General features: G+C 39.1%; 1 protein-coding gene across 3 annotated transcripts; it reads left to right on the top strand.

Moving 5' to 3' along the window:
- Positions 1–1205: 1205 nt before the first annotated feature.
- Positions 1206–18840, top strand: LOC132963730 (monoacylglycerol lipase ABHD2). 3 transcript variants are annotated; one of them, XM_061033589.1, is made up of 12 exons: positions 1206–1400; positions 2906–2978; positions 3501–3542; positions 3804–4019; positions 7312–7487; positions 8069–8236; positions 8820–9003; positions 10128–10220; positions 10754–10855; positions 10973–11042; positions 11143–11227; positions 14787–18840. In XM_061033589.1, exons 4-12 carry the CDS (start codon positions 3811–3813, stop codon positions 14993–14995), a joined length of 1296 nt encoding a protein of 431 aa, XP_060889572.1. In that variant the 5' UTR covers positions 1206–1400; positions 2906–2978; positions 3501–3542; positions 3804–3810; the 3' UTR covers positions 14996–18840. The 3 variants fall into 3 exon arrangements, with proteins under 3 accessions (XP_060889572.1, XP_060889582.1, XP_060889543.1); XM_061033599.1 differs by having other exon boundaries at positions 3498–3542; XM_061033560.1 differs by lacking the exon at positions 3501–3542.
- Positions 18841–20188: the final 1348 nt, after the last annotated feature.

The following is a 20188-nucleotide window of genomic DNA, read 5'->3' as shown; positions in this document are numbered from 1 at the left end:
AAACAGTTATCATTTACTGCAGAGACATGGTCAATTGCAATTAAATCCAATTAAAATATTAAAATGTGTTTCGTAAATAGACTATTTCTACTCTTTATAGGCTATATAGGACTAGGCCTACTATATTTACATCCAGAGGAATGTTGATCTCCTTTAGCATGTTTTGTCAGAAGAGTTTGTGAAGGTGGTAAAAGTTGTATATGTGAAGTCCTTAGGCATACTTTACAATTTTGAACTTTAAACGTATCAAACATAGCCTATAATCAAAGGATGGTTCATCACCCCTTTACTTTCAAAAGTGTAATCATAAATATCAACAGAAAAGTTGTATATTAAACATGAGCTGTGTTGTCTCAAGAGCTAAGGTTAATTCAACTTTAGATGACTAGTATGGGAAGTATTCCTCACTTGAAGCATTTTCTTTATAAAGAATATCTTGTACTCTGTCGCCATCAGGTGGATCTTATGATATAACAGTAACATGGACAGCTGTTTTTTTTAATATTGTCAATATTGAGTTTTACTGTTGGCCACGGATAATTAAAGACTCATCCGTCACTTAAAATAAATTAGGCCTATTTAAACAGCATAATACTGTAGATAGCCTATAGTGTAAAAAAAGCGCTTTAAATTTTACACTTGTCATACATGCAATTGTTCTCTAAAGTAGTATGAGTAAGGAAATTAAATATCATTGTTCCTATTTTCAGATGCAGTAACCATTATCAACAAGCATGTCCTAATAAAACATTATCTGTGTTCATGCAATAGTATGGAGATCAGTGTAGAGTGAATGTTATGTAACACGTTTCAGTGTCACGTTTAGGAAGCTCTCGAGTCGATGGTATTTCCCTAAAATGCTAATCCATCCACAGATGAACTGTTTTGACAATATTCATAATGGATTTGGTTATTGGTTGCAACAATTTTGTCATAAATCTGAGAAATTGACGACGATTATGGAAACAATTTCCCTTAGAACACTGTCACAAGCAGAGCAATGGGTCAGAAACATTCAATGTTATTAAAAAAAACCCATCTAGAACAAAATAGAACATTAAAATGTCAAAAAAAAGGAAATGAGAAAAATGCGTATCAGTTATTATGTTGACAAATAATGGGCGTGGAAATTGGAACTGTTGCTACGTCATTGTGAGTTTTAACCAATGACAAATCCGGCATCCTCGTTCCAGATTCTTCCAGGAAGTAGATAATGTCAGAGCTGCTGTCGCTTGTCTCGGCTAGGCTAGCGTCGACTCTGTGAAAAGAAGAGGGCGTCCTACACGTCGGAGGAAAACTAAATAAACAAACAAACGAAATGTCACGAATATAAAAAAAAAAAAAGAAGACCTGTCGCTTCACAAGCAGCAAGGAGCTTATTCATTTCCCTCATAGCCAAGGTGAGTACACCGATGATGCTGCTGTTTTGTTTGATGTATCCGCGCTCAGATGCTGGTGCTGATGATTGATAATTAAAGGCAGATATACGGACATTTAAGTCTCACAGACATCCAGCCCTTTAATGTGGATATTATACAACTAAGAAAGCATATTTAACCTGGCTGCTAATTCTCTCAATGTGAAGTTACTGCGCAAAATATTCTGCAAGCTCCTCCAAAAAAAAAAAAAAAAAAAAAAGGCTTCATGGTTTTCATTTTCCATGACCGAGTAGAGAGAGAGAGCAAAGACGGGAGGATTGTTGGCCTCCGTTTGGAGAAAAAAAACAACACGCAAGTTAACATCACATCACAGGTTGATGTCCTTTTCTTTTCTTCGGTGCAGAAATGTGTCAAACTTGAAATTCATATTATGGTTGTGTCAGCTCGCCGAGGGTCACTTATGTCTGAATGTGAAAATGCTCTTTTTCAGGCTTATTGAAGTCGTGACGGAGAATGGAGAGCTAATCTTAGCAACTGCTCCCATGCTAAAAATGGATAATTTATTTACTGGCACAGTGTGACTTTTAATAAACACAGTCTTGCAGCCAGATGTAACGTAACTCACTGGGTGTGTTTGCAGTGGCTGAGACTGGTATTAGCTTTGTGAATGCTGGGAGGCCCTTTGTTATTAATGAAGGTAATATCATGCAGCTGGGGATTATTCCTGCACCTGCTGAGTTGTATTTACAAGTCATGTTTGTAGTCTGTTGAAGTCTCTACATATTCTGACAGCACTGGTTGTAACTTCTTCGTTGTGTTGACACATCAGTCCTACAGAAATATCGCTTAAAAGATGACATGTATCATTATTTGAAGGATTTGTTAATGTCAAAGTGAAGTGTATTTCTTTAGAGGGAGTAGGTGCAGATGAACAAAACCTCTCCATATCTGGAGAAAATGAAAATTGTGTTAATTTCTGCAGGTTGACTCGATTGTGTTGGAGATTTGTCTGTGTCGAGCTTTGATAACAAGTGACAATTCAACCAAACTATTACCTATAGAACAGAAGATGAAAAACTACTCGTTCTGTACTTGTACATTTGAAGCTTTCATTGTTTTTTTTAAGGACATTAATTGTAATATGAATTCTGGTAATTCATTTCAGTTAATCAGAAAAATTATAAATCTCTGAGTTAGTTTGGGACAAGAAATTGAAATAACAAGACACCTAACATGCAATTAAAGATGCTGACTTTAAGTCAAGCCACTTTCAGCACAATATAAGAAAAAATGGATATTAATACTGATCTATTAGTATAATCAAGGGACCATGCTCATGATGGATAGGCCGGCTCTTTGTAACATAGCAATAAGTAAGGTCTTTTTACCTGCTCTTTTGTAATGTTAACAGACAAAGAGTAAGGTATTTTACCTGCTTTTTGTAAAGTGTCTCGAGATAACACTTGTTATGAGTTGACGCTATACAAATAAAAATTGATTGATTGATTTCCTGTTTTTGTCTTTAGGTTTGACCACAACACTGTGACGTCCCGTTTCAGGTCTTCAGTCTTTTTTGGGGGGCTAACTTGAGCATCAAAGGTGAGTAGAAGCCACATTTCTTCATAATGGTTAATTGCATTATGTTGCATCATTTCATAATCATCTGTCTGCATGTTCAATGCTGACAAGTGGCTACCTCCCTTTTTAGTTTCATGTGACTGCTTGGTAAACAGTGTTAAAAACATCTCAACTTCCCCTTTCTTTCTGATAACAGGAGCTCCATTGGTCTTTTTGTCTTTCCAACAGTTCCTCTTTTTTTTTTCTCTGTAATTTCACATCTCATTTGTATTTTGCTCAATGCCAGCCGGAACATGTACACCATGAACTAAAAGTATTATAACTGGATTGCATTAGAGATGCAGCGTTTCTCTGTTCAGGATTATAGTCCTGAATGTCTTGTGAATAAAATGTAATTATTTAAAGTAATGTTAGCACTTCTATCCTCTATTTAGCAAAGCTTCCTCTTGCCATGGTTGAAGCTGAATTATAATTAAAGTGAGCGTTTAAAGTAACTGACAGTGCTTTATCTGACTAAGTAGCTCCTCCTTTTTGTTTCAGCAGATCTGTATCTGCAGGGCATTGGTCACCAGGAGGGATATTTAGGTCAGTCAGACATCATATTCTGACTGACATTTCACTTTTCCCTCTCTGTGCTTTATCACCTTTCTGGCATAGTATCAGTCAACCAAAGAGCCCAAAAAACACTTCTAAATAAATAATGAAAAGAAGTAAAAGTATTTTTAAAAAATGCAATTTTAATTAATTGAAAGTGTTTTTGAGAAAAAAAGTATTATAATATATTGTTATCTGTGTTTCATAAGGGAAAGCACTGATAGTAGTGTTGTCCACTTGTTTGTTTTTCAGAATAATCATGAACGCCCACAAGTCAGACGTGCACACCATCTCCCCGGAGCTGCCGGCCATGTTCGACGGCATGAAGCTGGCTGCGGTTGCCACGGTGCTCTACATCATTGTCCGCTGCCTGAACCTCAAGAGCCCCACAGCACCGCCCGACCTCACCTACCAGGACACTCCTCTCAACCGGTTCCTGCTCAAGTCCTGTCCTCAACTGACCAAAGAGTGAGTTTTGTCTCAGCTCTGTGTCTGTCACAAAGAATCAAGGCATTACCATAGAAATTGTACTGCTACTCGGCCATCTGGGGCTGCAGTGAAGGTAGCTGTTTGTCTGGCGGTGGTCCCATCTGTCATCTGTGTTCCCGAGTTTGCCTTATTTCTGTGCCAGAGATGTCTTGTTTCACCGTCAGTTGTAGCACGAATAAACATCAGGCTATGTTTGCAGGGATTATCCCAAAGGTAGACTGGGTTTGTCAGAGTTGCAATACAAATATAGACTTTCACTGCAGGGGAAGCATGGTTGCATGTTTAAAGATGCAAGTCTCCCAATCAGGGAAAGTCTGCTGTCTACTCTGATCTACCTCTACTAGATTTATAATAAATGGTGCAAATCAGTTGTTGGGAAATGGTGAGCAGGTTTTGTCCTGGTTAGGCTAAACCAGATCAGCAGTCTGGCACTGATGTCCAGTAATTTTCCATAAACATCTACCTGCTCGTCTAATGTGGCATGAACATCACAGATGTCCTGTGGTCTGCTGGTGTTGAAATACTCCAGAGGAGCTCTGTAGGGTGTTCTCCCTTGGAGCCATCACAAGCATCTGCTTATATAACCGATTGTTACTGAGCCCTCGGCCTTTCAGCTGCAGTGTCACAGAATCATAAGGGCACTGTGGTGTTTAGGGTTGTGCCTCACTTGTTATCATTCTCTACTGAACAGCCATATTTTTCTCACAGAAATGGACGCCCTAGAGTGTAGCTGGAACGGAGATAACCCAAGACTCGGAAACTGTCTGCATTGTTGATGTTAGCATCGTCTGTTTTCTGTCTTTGTGTTGTTGCGAAGTCACATTTGTTATGACCCCCTGCAGTGTTGCGTAACAAAGATCAATTACACAGAGGAAAGCATAGGAGGGATGTTGTGAGATTAGCTGAGTCAACAGCACGTTTTTCTTCAGCTGTGTTTGGGAACATCACACAAGTAGTGAGGAGGACAAACCAGGACAGATGACCTTTTCTTGGAGTCCATCTTGGTGTTAGCTTGGTTTTTTTTTTTGTCTTGTTTTTTTTCCAAGGAAAATTATTTTGCCTATATTAATCAGTGACATTCGCAGTCACTGACATTTATCAGCTCATTGTGTAGAATTTTGCTTTTTAATTTTGGTCATGGATGTTATCGCACCAATGGTTTCAAGCCAGCAGCTAATAATAAACAGATCAATGCCCGACGGCCTTTAGCAGCAACATGTTTAAATGGAGCCTTGTAATAATAAAACTGCAAAGCAAAGTTAAAAGTTAAAAATAAAGGAGAGATAAACCAGTGAAAAACAAAAACACAGTTTAGTACAAGACACTATCATGCATTTAGTGCAAGTGATGTTTATCTCTTCAGTTATATGAGCCACGGGATGGCTTCTGTCCCTTTTTTTTACAAGCAATCTTTTAGCAGAAAGTCAGCACATGCCATTATTGTTTTAATTTATTTTTTCCCAAAGCAAGTATTTTCAGACCTTCCCAGCATCAAAGGCCTTTGAATTTACCTTTGGACTTTGAACTGGACTTAAGATCTTCTCATCATCAGACGGCACTGACGTGTCTGTTTCCTGTTCTGATAATTGTTTGCTTTAAAATCCAATAGAACATGCACACGCTATTCAAGGGTGAAATTTGCTCATAAAGGCAGCTCTGTGATTCTTATTCAAAAAGGTTAACAGATTAGAAACAAAGAATGAACAATACCTTTTGAATTACACACATTTTTTTTTATTCAAGAGTTGTAACATCACTCATTTTGAGTGGGCAGTATAAAAGTCCTGCTTCTTAAATCTTGAGGATTTGAAGAAAAGAAAGCATTGTCTTGTATCAAGGAGCAAAACCTCTGAAGTGTCTTTACCTGAAGTTTTATCTTAGAAAATGACTCAGTCGTCCTGTTAGATTTTTCTCTTCAAACTGTAACAATACATTAAAATGCTGCTTGTGTTTTCAGTAGTCATAGATTTAGCCTGCACCTTCTGGAAAAGCAAGGTTAAGCTTGAGGTATGCTTACAGTAACACTGCATGCTAGAGGTGATTACATTATTACCAAATGGAAGCAGTCTGGTTTTTGATTGACAGTCCCAAAATGTATCGGGAGTTTTCTAGGTGCGGTAATTGTTGTTGGTATAGCAAGTCGGGGGCAGCGCCAGGTTGAAGGACCGGAGTAACCGCTGACGTAACTGATCCTTTCGCTCTGTGTTGCTACTTACTATCTCTGCATTTTACTTTGCAATTACTCTGTTCAGTAAACAGACCATTAGTGTCCACTCTGTGTGAGCTTTAGATTGTTTATCTTATCTGATGGCCTCCCAAGACGGCCCCTCTACATCACGTTGTCAAGAACATTCCAGATAGGATGTTATGTAATTGAAACAAAGTGAGAGAGAGGAACTTGAACTTTGTGCTAAAATGTTAGGAACACAGGAACTTAACATAATCAACATCATTGTGTTTCTTTATGTATTATTTTACTTCTAAAAGTACTTTAGAATACAAATTAAATTAAATAAAAAAAACAATCTTTTATTGGATTAAGAGAAAATATAAAATAAAAGAATGCTAAACAAGAGAAAGAAACCATAGAATAAAGATCCATCAAATACATAAAGTATATTCAGGCAGCCTTATTATCAGGCGAGGCTATCCCGGAGGTTTTGAGTCATGATATGACGCCTTTTCCCTTTTCAGAGGGTTACAGCATCGCATGGAACGCAAACACAGACATGTCTTGGGTGTTATCTCTATAGCTACTATGATGATTATTCAATATATTGATGGACCTTTGCTTCATAATACATGACTAAAAAAAGCCCCTGACACAGTTTTCCTGTCAGGTTGTTCACATCCTTTTGGACTTTTGGACAAGATGGTGATTCATGATAATGCACAACACAAGGCACAATGTTTCAAAGGAGAATTACGTAATCCACAGACTTGACTCCTACAGATAACTCCTACAGAGGTATCACAGGGATTCAAGTACCCATGCTCAGCATAACTTATAAAAACAAAGCAACAGACTGATGTCAGTTGGGAGCGTAAAGCTGTTTTTCAAAAGCTGCGACAGAAATGTGACTATATATGCAAACTAGGAACCAGAATGTCAGCGTAATACACCAGGAATGCAAATGTATCTGCGCAGGACAACATTGTGTTTAATGGTCTTTCTTGGCTCTTACTTTGAGCTTTTATTGAGTGCATTAGTACAGTACGCTCATATTTCCATATCAAATGTAATAGCAGATACCACGTTTGTGTTTTGCAGGTACATTCCTCCCTTACTGTGGGGCAAGAGCGGTCACCTCCAGACGGCTCTGTACGGTAAACTTGGTCGGGTGAGTTCACCTCACCCTAGTGGAATCAGGAAGTACTTACCAATGCAGGACGGGGCCACTGCAACCTTTGACCTGTTTGAGCCAGTGGGGGACCATCGAACAGGAGGTGATGAATTTGATTAACATTCATTTCTTTTACAAACATATTCTTTAATGGACATTATTTACTGTAGCAGTTGAGGACTAATTGGATCTTTGCTTTGGTGCCAAACAGAGAAATCTCATCTATGTTGTGGAATATCTTGAAATGCTGTTCCTTTTTTATTGCTATTATTATTTAGCCTGTTCATGCTACGCGGTGCTACAATCACTGAGTGTGTCCGTCCTGGAACAGAGATTCCTCCTCTGCTGAGGTTTCTACCATTTTAGTTTTTTCTGCTGGACTTTTTACTTTTACAGTTTTAAAGATGGTTTTCCTCTCTTTGAATGCCTCAGCTGAACCCTGACCTTAACTTTGATCTTGTGATCTGCTAAGAAAGCTTAAGACTCACATGACATCAGTTTCCCCAAAAAAAGTAGCGTTACCATCTCTGTTTTCTTCTTGCTGAGGCTGTATGTGACAGAAAAACAAACTAATCCTTTATTTTAGATTGGCTCCTTCTACACCTCATGTGCTGTCTTGAAATGAGCACACATGGACTTGGACTTGAAAATGTCTCTCTCTGATCCGTATGTCTGTTTCACCAGATGACATCACCATGGTGATATGTCCTGGAATTGGTAACCATAGTGAGAAGCATTACGTCCGAACCTTTGTGGATTACGCCCAGAAGGAAGGGTACCGCTGCGCTGTGCTGAACCACCTGGGAGCTCTTCCAAACATTGAGCTGACCTCTCCACGCATGTTTACCTACGGTGAGAAAAAGATACTGACTTCACTTGACATATCTGAGAGATGAAGTGCAGGATCACATTTTTGTAGTAGGATTATTGAAAAATAATAATAACCCAGATTTGAGAATGAAAAGGGGATTTTCTTTGGTCTGATGATCAGTATTACTGAATCAGCATTTTATTTATTTATTATTTTCTTAGTCTCTGCTCTAATCAAATCGTCTGGGGTTAAGGCCAGTGAGAGCTTCATAACAGTGAGCACAGCTGAACTATATGTTCAAAGATATTTATAATTATATCTTTTCATACATATTAACTTATTTTGCCTTAATCTGGTTTAGTTTGAGGTTTTTTTAAAGCTTTCATCCAGACAAAACTCATTACAACATCAAGGTAAAAGCTTAAAGGCTTTATGAGCCACTAAAGCTTTCAGAAAAAGAGATAATAAGAGATTTCAGGCCTGAGCTCTTTTAAAAAGGTCTGATACGGACAGTGTAATGCCCTGAGTCTAGGCACCATCAGCTGGAACTGCTGAGCAGAGACGAATGCTCCATCCTACAGAGGTGATATGTATTGATTGAAAACTGAACCGTTCTTCTTACAGGATGCACATGGGAGTTTGCCTCCATGGTTGGCTACATTAAGCGAACATATCCTCAGACCCAGCTGATCGTGGTGGGCTTCAGTCTGGGTGGAAACATTGTGTGCAAGTTCCTGGGAGAGAATATGACAAACCAGGAGCGAGTGCTGTGCTGTGTCAGCGTCTGTCAGGGGTACAGCGCTCTCAGGTGGGTTCTTGTCCTCTCATCTCTTCATTAAAATGCACTCTGCCATTTAAGCCCCTTTATTACACAAGCTCTAGGTGTTCACACTTAAAAAATATTGAAGAAGAGCAATCATCATAATGCCAAGGAATGATTAGTGATTGCATAATACATCCATGTGGTTCGGTCTACCCAGAATCTCTTTTCAATTGTTAAATCTTTCAGCTTTTCTCTGAACTATTTAAATGACCATTAAACACACTTGTAAAAACTCAGCTTCAGATTTTTAGAGCTCTGCACTGGTTGAAACGTACATTTGTCTTCACAGTTTGCTCTCCCTCAGTAATGTGGATGGTCTGTGTGTTCAACTTGGATATTCTATGTTAAGCATTTGACTTAAAACCTTTTTATTTGATTAATTTGGAATAAAGCAGAAGGGTTGATGTGTGTACAATGCAATGCACTGAACTGCTGGTCTGACAATATGCCCAGGATAAACACCTTGTGAACACACAGAGGCACATTTATGGAACACGGCGCAAACAAAACCATCCTGTATTTTTGCATGTAGGTTTCTAAACTACTAGTACATGAGAGCTGAATCTACAGCTTGTGCTCACATTGGACTGAGTCACACCTCCTTGGTTTAAATGCAGCCAGAGTTTCTAGGCAGACACGACAGGCTGGGTCTTTTAAAGTTTTATGTATTTGTCTGCAGGGGGACGAGTCTGTTGTAGAGACACTGCTCTTTTGTAAAATTGTAATCCAGATTTTTTTTTTTCCCTTTCAATGAATCTCCTTTTAAATCAGTGTTGCAACCTATTTGCCCATGTGTCAGCTCTTCTCCTAAGCTGTCCCTCTTCTCTACAAATAATGTCAGGTTAATTTAAGAAACTTTATATTACTTTTTAACTTTAACATTATCTAATGTTCAGGTTTTAGTTAAATGTCTTTTGTCCATGTGCTGGTTCAGTCTGTCTCTGTCAGTGAGCTGCATAGTAATGCCTGACAGCATTGCTTCTCTCTGCACCAGCGTGACTCTTTGTCCAGTGGATTACACAGGACATTTAGTGTGTTGTATGGAATGCAGACGGGCTGCACAAAGCTTACTTCCTGTGTGTGTGTCTCTCTCGCTCTCTCTCCCCCAGGGCCCAGGAAACATTCCTACAGTGGGACCAGTTCAGACGGTTCTATAATTTTCTCATGGCAGACAACATGAAGAAAATCATCCTCTCACACAGGTATCCTCCACATGCAGTCCACGTTCTTTCACCATAGTATACATGAGTGGCATGTGTAACGTTGTTGTTGTTAGGAGGTCTCCTGGAGATAGTTCTCAAACATCACTTCTGCTTTTAAAAAAAAAAAAGACACGTTATTTGTTTTCGAAACATTTCTAAACTCTTTTGATGGTATCTGAAGTTATTGCTCAGCAGCAACCGCAGCTAGTTCCACATGATAAACACACCTACTTGCAGGAAGAGAACACTAGGACAGTGACCTGCTGTTTTCCACCAGGCTCAATCCGACATTACACAGACTCACAGACATATTACATTCTCACATACAATCCGTCCCATGCTGTGTCATACCAAGAGCATCTTGCTTTTATTATAAGTTGAACAAAATGTTCAGATCCCCCTCCACACCCAGTGATTTGGTTAAGTCCCTTACTGCATTTCACAAATAGTTAAGTAGTTTGCAGGCTAACACCTTTTTATGAATGATTCTTGTCTTTCCGTGTATGTACCTTTGTCACTTCTGCATGTTACAGGCACAGTTTGTTTGGAGGAAGCTCCGTTAAAAGGTTAGATGCAGATTTTGGTCGGCTGTGGACAGCGACGTCCCTCATGCAGATCGACGACAACATCATGAGGTATTTTGAGAAGCAAATAGGTGACAGCTCATACCTGTCAGTGTTGTTTTGATTGTTTTGCCATGTCAGTTTTTTTCTGGTTTGTTTACCCACACTTCATCTTTTGTGTTTCAACAGAAAATTCCACGGCCACAGCTCTCTCAAAGAGTACTATGAGAAGGAGAGTTGTGTACATTATATCCACAATGTAAGATCTGCTTTTGCACAAGACTCACATCATCATATTATAATGTTTCTCTATTCAGTTTGTTTGTGTATTTAATCGATGGGCTGATTTGTATTTCCAGGTGAAGGTGCCATTGCTGCTAGTGAACTCTGCAGACGATCCTCTGGTCCATGACTCACTGCTCACCATTCCCCGCACATTAGCAGGTAACTCCCAGCATGCATCATGACAACCGCAGCAGTTTTAAACCTTAGTGTTTCAGAAGTGTTATTCTTACAAGCTTTTTAAACCATGTTCACTGAAATATAGTATGGCGTTCCTGTGATGTCGTACTGGGCATTAACTTTTTAACTTTCAAATGTTAGTTCACATTTAATTTCTTGGTACCAACGGTGTTTAAGACAGAGGGATTCATATTTTCCTCTTGTGGCTGAAATATAAGCAAGAGACCTTAAAGGGAAACACTTTGATATGTATTTAGTATTACAAAAACTACAAAAAAAAAAAAAAAAAACTCAAGCATGTACTGGTTTTTTGAATACTTTTTGTTGATCTAGTTTTGTTGTCTGTAATTTGAAGATTCTGGATAGTGCAGCTCCAAATTTTAAGTACAGCTAATTGTTGTCTTCCAGTAATAAAAACATTAAAAAGGGAGAGAAAGAATGATCTAAGAGTCACTTAAAGTGTTTCTTTATAGGAAAATGAAATAATTTTAAAATGCATGGACATCATTTTATGCTGCTTCTGTTATTTTATTATCTTATCTTGAATAATACTAACAACTTAAACTATATATGATACTAGATTGTCCTGAATAAGTGTGTAGTTGGCTTTGTATAGGGAAACTCTGCCCTGGAGTTTGTCATGTTCTTATAGATGCATTGTGTCACATATTTAATCCCTGTTGCCCATTGAGTCATCGTTTCTTTTTGAATGCAACATGCCTGTCCTGTCCTGTCTGACTATAATGGTTACAGTTGACACCCAAAGTTTTGTTCTCAAAAAAAACAAAAAACGTGTCTCCAATCTCAAGAGGCCTTCTTATAAGTTGGCTCCACATCGTGAGGAGGACAGAATGTTACAGATAGGTCACGTTTATGATTTATGTCTGTGGGTGTGTAAAGCAGCTGTAACACTCACTCATACACACTCCACATAGTTTTACTTCTAGCCATTATTTAACTTTTTACCTGCTACTGATTTCACAGTGTATTTAAAGCTCACTTCCCAAACAGTTACCGGTAATCTAATCTTAGACTGCTTCCACGTTACCTAGTGTCTAATGAAGCGTCCTTCCTCTTCAGCCTGAGCTAAATTTAATCCTACTGGCCTCTTAAACTATTTTGGAAAAGGAAAATCCCTCATGTGAGGTTGTTTGTGTGGGCGGATGAGTCCTGCCTGGAAGTTCATGCGACTCTGTCCTGCACGTGTCTCTAAAAAGTAACACTTACTGTAGAGGGGATCAGCCTTCACCTTTGCCCTAAAATATGTCACAGTGACTCAGACAGAAGATTACCCGGAGAGGACAGAAGTACACTCCCTGTTGGTGATGTGATAAGATTGGAATAAAACATCTCTGATAAGTTTACAGCTTGAAATTTAGTAATACCTCTGATTCATTCATGTTTTTTTTATTTTTATTTAAGTTTTATTTTTGGGCTTTTTATGCCTTTTATATAGAAACAGGATAGAATCAGAAATTGGGGAGAGATTGGAGAATGACATGCAGGACAGGAGCCACAGGTCTGATTCAAACCTGGGCCGCCCGCTTAGGGTCCACAGCCTCCGTACATTAGGCGAGCTCACTAACCACTAGACTATTGGCGCCCCAAGATTCATTAGTGCATCGTTGGTTTCATGCCAGAATGTAAAGAATGTGGCAGCGCATGTAACATGTTTGAGCGTCTTTTTAAAGTTCAAGGTGTTCTCCAGATCGCACTGTTCCCACCTGTCACTCAGAGATTGCTGTAGAAATGGCTCCGGGTCTGAATGAGCACTAGGCTGTTTCGTGGCAGCTCAGCCGCTGACATGAATAGTGCACAGTGGTGAAAACCCTGTGGGATCTTAATCGCTAGTCAACCGCATCTGGCTCACCCACTAACCCAGATAAAAGCAGGACAATAAAAAGATTCAGGCTAATCCATTTCATGGAACCACTCAGACTGCTTGTCCACAGCCGTAGCACTGTTGAAGGTTTTCTTCTTTTTTTTTTTCATGAAATAATATATGGGTGATTGGTTTCACTCCCACTTTCATGACTATGCTGCCGACAACTGCGGCAGGTGGCACAATGTTTTCTGGTTATCTTTTGGCCTGCCTCTACACAGCTCCACCTTTTTCTAATATGTGTGGATACGTTTATCTCAAGAATGTCAGAGGGGAATGGATGCCTTCAGATGTGGCACAGACGACCATTTGAACTCGAGGTTAACGCATGAGATTTTGGTGGTCAAAGCTTAAGGTCATTATGGTTTTTGATCATGACTAAAGCACTCATACCATATTTATGACACAATATCACGCACACTTCTAATTGAATTTAATTATGGTGTAAAGACATTTTAGATTTAAAGCTCAACTTTACTGTGACATCATCATTTCCTGGAAAAACCCTGGCTGGAATATCTTCCCATGTTTCACAAATGTTCCCTTGGACTCAGTCAGAGAGTTAAAAGATTAAGGTCACTGTGACTTCATGTCCAGCGCCCTCTCTTGAAACCAATATCTTAGCAACGCCCGGTTTTAAACATGTTGTCTTTGTTTTTTAAGTTACATTAGTATGAGAGAACTACAGCATCCCTGATCAATCAGTGGAAAGTCTCTTCCCTCTGTAAATGGCTGTGGTGTGATCTCTTCTGTTTAATATATATCTTTATATGCTCTTGTTTTGTTTTTATGGTACTTTATTCCTTCAAATGTGTTAGGTATACAAAAAAATCACCCACAACCATATAAGCTGACGTTAAAGTCTTTTTGTTGGAAACACATGGCTGGGTGTAAAACTGCAACTTGACTGGTTTGCAAAGGTCTGCAACCCTGAGGCGATAATTCCAGATTTATTGAAAGACTAAGGTAAAATACAAATTTAGCAACTGTCAACACCTTCAGGTCTCTGGAGTCGAGTGTTAACATCCTTTTGTGTAGGTGTAGCCCTCAGTCCTGTTTTGTAAGTCGATAATTATTACACTTCACGAGGTGTTGACACCTGAACATTACACCCATATATGATTGTTGAACATCTTATTCCAAAACCATGAGCCTTACTGCTCTGCTATTAGAAGGTCATTCACATTATTTTTAGACACTAACTGTAGGAAGTTGCTCCGATTCCCCCACTAAAGTGATAATGTGATGTCGATGATTCAGCATACCAGTTCATGAAACAAGAGTGTGTTGGGGTTTAGGTCAGGGCATTTATTTAAATTGTCAATTTATTAAAATAAAACTTGAGTCTTAAATGAAGTAACTTGTTTACTTTAAACCGACACATGTGAGTATTTACTTTCTTTTTAGAGACCAGTCAAGGCACTTACACTGTAGATCGGCTTAAACTTCCAGACGTGTTGGTATCTACCTGCCAGAAGCCGAGTGACGCTGTTATCTGTTTGACCAGTCAAACACACCCGCGCTATCTATGACGGGCATAATACGATCCCCGTTAAAGCCATTTTTGGTCATTAGTCGACTGTTTGCTTTCAGATACTGTTGTGTACACACTGTCCAGAGTACAGAGGCCTAATTCCTGTGTGTTGTGTCGTCCTTTAGCAAAGAAGCAGAATGTCATCTTTTCCCTGACGCTACACGGAGGCCACCTGGGCTTCTTCGAGGGTGCGGTGCTCTTCCCCCAGCCCCTCACCTGGATGGACAAAGTGATTGTGGGTTACGCCAATTCCATGTGCCAGTGGGAGAAACAGAAACCACCGTGCCTAAGTGGCCCCCTAAGTGAGAGCTCCTGCACAGAGGAAAAAGCATAAACCTTTGTGTCACTCTCTCTCTCTCTCTCTCTCTCTCCCCTTCTCTCCCCTCTCACCCTCTCCAGCCCCTACAGTCCCAGCACTGAGGAGACACCTGAACTGAACCTTAAACTCTTTTCTCTGCCTTCTCCTCTGGTGCTACCCAAATTTCCCATACACACCCACACAAACAAACAATTCTCCACGCCTTCCCCCCCACGGTTCCCTTTGTAATCACCGTCACCTTACAGTATGTGAAGGAACACAAACAACTAACTGCCTTTGTGCTCTTTTCCGTTGGGAAGACTTTGAATTCAAAGCAGGAACAGTTTCTTTCTCCGCGTGTACACGACAAAGATCCTTGGCAAATGGAGGTTTTGACCAAATATGACAAACATTAAGTCAAACTGGCATTGAAAAGAAAGTGAGAGCACCACTTTAGAGTAGTCCAGTGAAAAACAAGAGCACACAAGAAGCCTCCTTTAACTTTAAACAAGGACTGTGCTGCAGCCGGTGCCTACTTACTGCACCTGTAAGAAGCTCACTGCTTATCACCGCCAAGGCCATGTAGCCTAGTCTGTTGTCTTAACCAACACACAGCGTCTTTGTAGTATGTATGTGTAACTCACAAATCTAGTGTGTATGTGTGTGTGTGTCTGTGTGTGTGTGTGTGTGCCTGTGTAGACCGAGAGTTAAAGACCTGTGATGGAGCATGTGATTTTGTGTTTGGTAGGTGTGATCCAAATTCTCTGTTGGTGGTCTTATGGCCCCCTTCATGTCTGTTGTTTTGTAGAAAAATGTAGAATAGAGAAATTAAGTATTACAGTGGGATTCGACACATTATTTCAGCTCATAACATCCTCCTGGCGCTTGTGTTTGGCACTTAAAAGGGAAGTGTACCAGACATGAGCAGGGATCAACCCCAGAAGGGAACCATGCACATTCCCACAGTCGCATTCTATCACTTTGATTTAATGCACTTTACACCCCCTGTTTGACGCAGCTTTTTCCTTTTTTGTTTCCTTAGTATTTAAAGTGCAGGCAAGGCGATTGTTGATGGTTTGTCACCCATAGAAAGAACTGGTGGGAGCATGGATGATAACGCAAAGTTAGATGACTCTGATGTTCCCTGTGTGGTCTTTTGTCCATGTCTTTGAGCCCTCTTACTCTTTCATCTGCCTTTGATCAGCTGAGGGTCCAGCCACGTCTCTGATATCCCTCTCCTACGGCACAGACACTGACCTTGTACTAGCTAGCCCCTGAGTGGTTGAGTGATAGCCTCTGCTGCTGCTCAAAGGCTGGTACACATAAAAAAAAAAATACCTCATTAGGTGTTAACATCTCAGTTCACTTTAGTATTTTTTCCTTGCCAATGATTCTTCGGTGTCTGATTTGGGAAAATGCCCTCGGCTGTTCGGTTGATGTGGGGCCCTATTTCAAAGGGGAGTTCAGCAGCGTGTAGCAGTTCATTCTCTCGTTATCTGAGCTGTGAGGTGTGATGAGTAAGAGTGCTCAGAAATGCTCAACCAAATGTTTATTTTAGTGGAATGTTTGTCAAATACTGGTAATTGTGTAATAAGATGGAGGGCAACGCATGCAAAAGAGATCTGGCAGAAGGGAATATTTTATTTTAAAGACGGTATGTCTTGTTTTCTTTTCTGGGATGAGCTGAGCTTTGAAGCTGCAGCAGCACAGCAGGGTGGACTGGAGGAACACTGCAGTGACTTGTAGAAATCCATCTCAAACATGTCTAGATTAAATCATACTGCAATAATGGGACCTATAGACTTTTTAAAAACCGGAATCTGTTAGAGAGCTTTGATGTAAGGGCTTAGGAAGCTTCTGCCAGTCCAGCCAAGTAATCTATTCTGAAACACTGTGACGAAACAGATGGATATGATGAAAGGATATCTGAGAATTGACAACCACCTCTGTTGTGAGGCATTTTAGGTTTTTTTTAAGACCTGGGTTTCATAGTATTTTGAAGTAGTAGTGAGATGCAGGAAGTCTAGCATTCTAGAAAAAGTCATATGATGGACCTCACACTTTAGAAAACTGTAGAACCGTAAAATGATGAGTTGGTATAAAGAAGGCTCTGAGTCATCGTGGCTGAAGGATGATTTTGATTTTGAGCATTCATATTTTTTTGTTAACCTCTAAAAAAAAATTGGGATAAAATTTGAGAGAACGAAATGCTGCAGCTAACAATGACAAACGACAAAAGACACAAAAGAGCATCTCAGAACCTAAAGTTACGTCTTCAATTGCCAAAAACATTTCCTCTCCTTAGTGGTAAAAACAGGAGAAAATCTTTGTATTTAAGAAGACTGAACTAGCAAACGTTTCACATTTTCACTCTGAACAGAGACAAAATCATATTCTGTCATTTTTTTCTTTTGATCAATATATCCATTAAGTAACTAACCATTTCAGAACTAACACTTATAGAGATTATTAGCACTTATGAAAATTAATTTGGTTTTACTCTGGCTGGAGGATGAATCTACGATCACGGTGTATCGAGATCTCATGTTTGAGACGCAAATGGCTTAACTTTATCCTCCCTTTGTGGAGATTGTTCTATGAAAATACAATTGGGTCCGGTTATTAATCACACCATGCTGACTCGGCTTTCATTTAAAAAAAAAAAAGGGATTTACCATACAATGTAATCCCTTTCAACTAAGGAGATACAGTATGTAACTTCCTGATCCAATCACGATGCCTCGCTTTCCCCCAACATCCAAATCTGTAAATCTCACTGTATGAAACTAATTGGAACCTTGTTTTTTTTTATGGACCTGTGAGGTTAAAAGAAAATCTGCATTAAATTACGACACTGACAGCAAAGGTCCACCTTATAGGCTGTCTGCCATCCTGTGTCCCACAAACCAAATGTCACTGTCGCCATCTGTTGTCAGAAAGACCTAACAACAACTGCCAGGCATTTATGGCCAACATCTGCCCTGAGATGATACAGTTCACGGTTCACAGTGTCCGCAGCTCTCTGTTAAAGAAAGATCAGGTGTGGTTTGGATTTATTCGGACTCATAGGAGAAATGAGCTGAACAATGACAACGCCAGCACAAACCCAGTGTCCGCAGTGAGAGCCATTTGTGTTCTTGTTTGCCTCTCCCCAACTTTGCACAAAAATGCAGGTTTGGATGTATAATTTGGATGTATTTTTTTTACATTTGATTATTTGGGGTATCTTTTTTGTATTTTGTACTGTTATGCATTTTGGTCTTGTATTATTTACATGTGCAAACGCATCAGAGTGTGAGTGTTGATGAGTAAACATACAGTAAGTGTATACTGTGTCATGTCACCACTTCTGATCAACAAAAACCAAAACGTCTTCACTTTAACTCTACAAAGGCTAAAAAAAAAAACATAAATATATATATTTAAAAAGTGTAGGCCTATATTTAAATATTTGAGGGAACAGATATTACAAAAATAATGGCAATAACCAACTAGGAGGGATTCTTTTGTCGTTTCAATACTAATGTGTTAGGAAATAGTGTCAGACGGCATTCGACCAAATCATGTCATAAACACTGAGATCATTCTCTCATGGGGTGTGGGATCTGAAGTGTTGTTTTACCTTGTTAATATGCTCCACTGTACTTATCTTAACCCCAGTGCTTCAAACAGTTTGTTTTTAAGGTTGTGGGCTCAATTTTCTTTATTACTTGGAAGCTGAAAATAATTGAGTAATATTACTTACATTAAACCTCCAATGAGTTGACATGTATAAATGAATCAGAAAATACAGCTCATGTTGAGATGAATATTGCCTACAATTGTGCGATTTTATCATTTTACCCCCCCCCCCCCCCCCAAAAAAAAAGAAAAAAAGAAAAGAGGATTGGCATTTCAGGGCTCGGAGTTCATTATTACGCAGCTTTAATTATTAACATTTTAAAGCAGGAAAAAAAAGGTAAAAGATGTGGAGTTGACAAGAGGAGGCGCACTGACCAACACAACATGATGTAATCTGTTACTGAACACTGGGTGATTTTGTTGAAGAAAGGTGGTGTGTGTGATCTACTAATGTGAGGAAACATGTTTATTGTGTTCCCGAATAAATTATTTTCTCAAAAGAAAAAAATGTGTTTTTTTTTTTGTAGAGGCCGTTTTCTGATTATATTGGGGTTTATACTTATCATGGGCATGGCATTTGTAGAACATTACACCTTTAAATTGTAGCTCAGTTGAGCCCCCTAGTGGTGGCTACATGGTAATGTTTCCCCTGCTACTCCACACAGTCCCCTTAAGCTTCCAGATTAAGGATGTACACTTTTGAATCATCTTGGTGAGATACAATATGTTTGTTCTAAGCAGATTATTAAGAACTTCCTTTAAAATAAGGAAATTAGGAAACAGTGAGTGATATCTGTGGTGGTGATAATAACAAAATGCCGACTACAGCAAAGAGGAGGCTGACAGAGTGAAGAATAATGTGATGCCACACCTTGAGGATAATAAGGAGGATGAAGAGGAGGACTCTGAAGAAGCTGAATTCAAAGTGTGGGTTAGCATTATAAGTTAGCCACTCTTTTAAAATGTGCTGTGTGCCTCTGCACTGTAAAAGAGAAACTAGTTATAACTTAAAGTGAGTGTCCAGGCTGCCCTAAATGTTAAGTTAACAGAACTTAAAAAGATACGTTGAGATAAATTTGTGATTATTAAGATTGTTTAAGAAAAAACATTTTCTTGTCAAATACATTTGGCATCAAGTCAGTTGTACTTACATTTGATCACAATTCAGTTCCTGTTAAATGATCTAGTTGAGGCAAAATGCTCTTTCAATTTCTTTTGACTTGAAATCAAAAATACTTTATCAAAAGTTGAATCCGCCTAAAAAATTGAGTTAAATTAATTCATCAATTTAAATAGAATATATATACTGTATATTTATATTTTAGTCAACTTAAATCAGTTTAGTTTAAACATTTTTAGTGATTGTCTTTGCTTTTGAGGAAACTTTCAATTTCCTTTCAAATAATTTTTAAAAAGGTATAATCTCTACAGGTTATTCGTTTTATCATAGAAAGCAACCAGGAAACAAGTTCTTCAATCTTTAATATCAGATCAGATCAAATAGCACATCTAAACATTTACAAATGTGTTTGCCTAAAACAGGGGTGGGCAACTGGCGGCCCGGGGGCCACATGCGGCCCCCATCAACCCTCAACGTGGCCCTCAGGT

Source organism: Labrus mixtus, chromosome 1 (genome assembly GCF_963584025.1).
Source record: "Labrus mixtus chromosome 1, fLabMix1.1, whole genome shotgun sequence".
NCBI classification, from domain to species: domain Eukaryota; kingdom Metazoa; phylum Chordata; class Actinopteri; order Labriformes; family Labridae; genus Labrus; species Labrus mixtus.
This window is presented reverse-complemented; position numbering and strand designations above follow the sequence as displayed.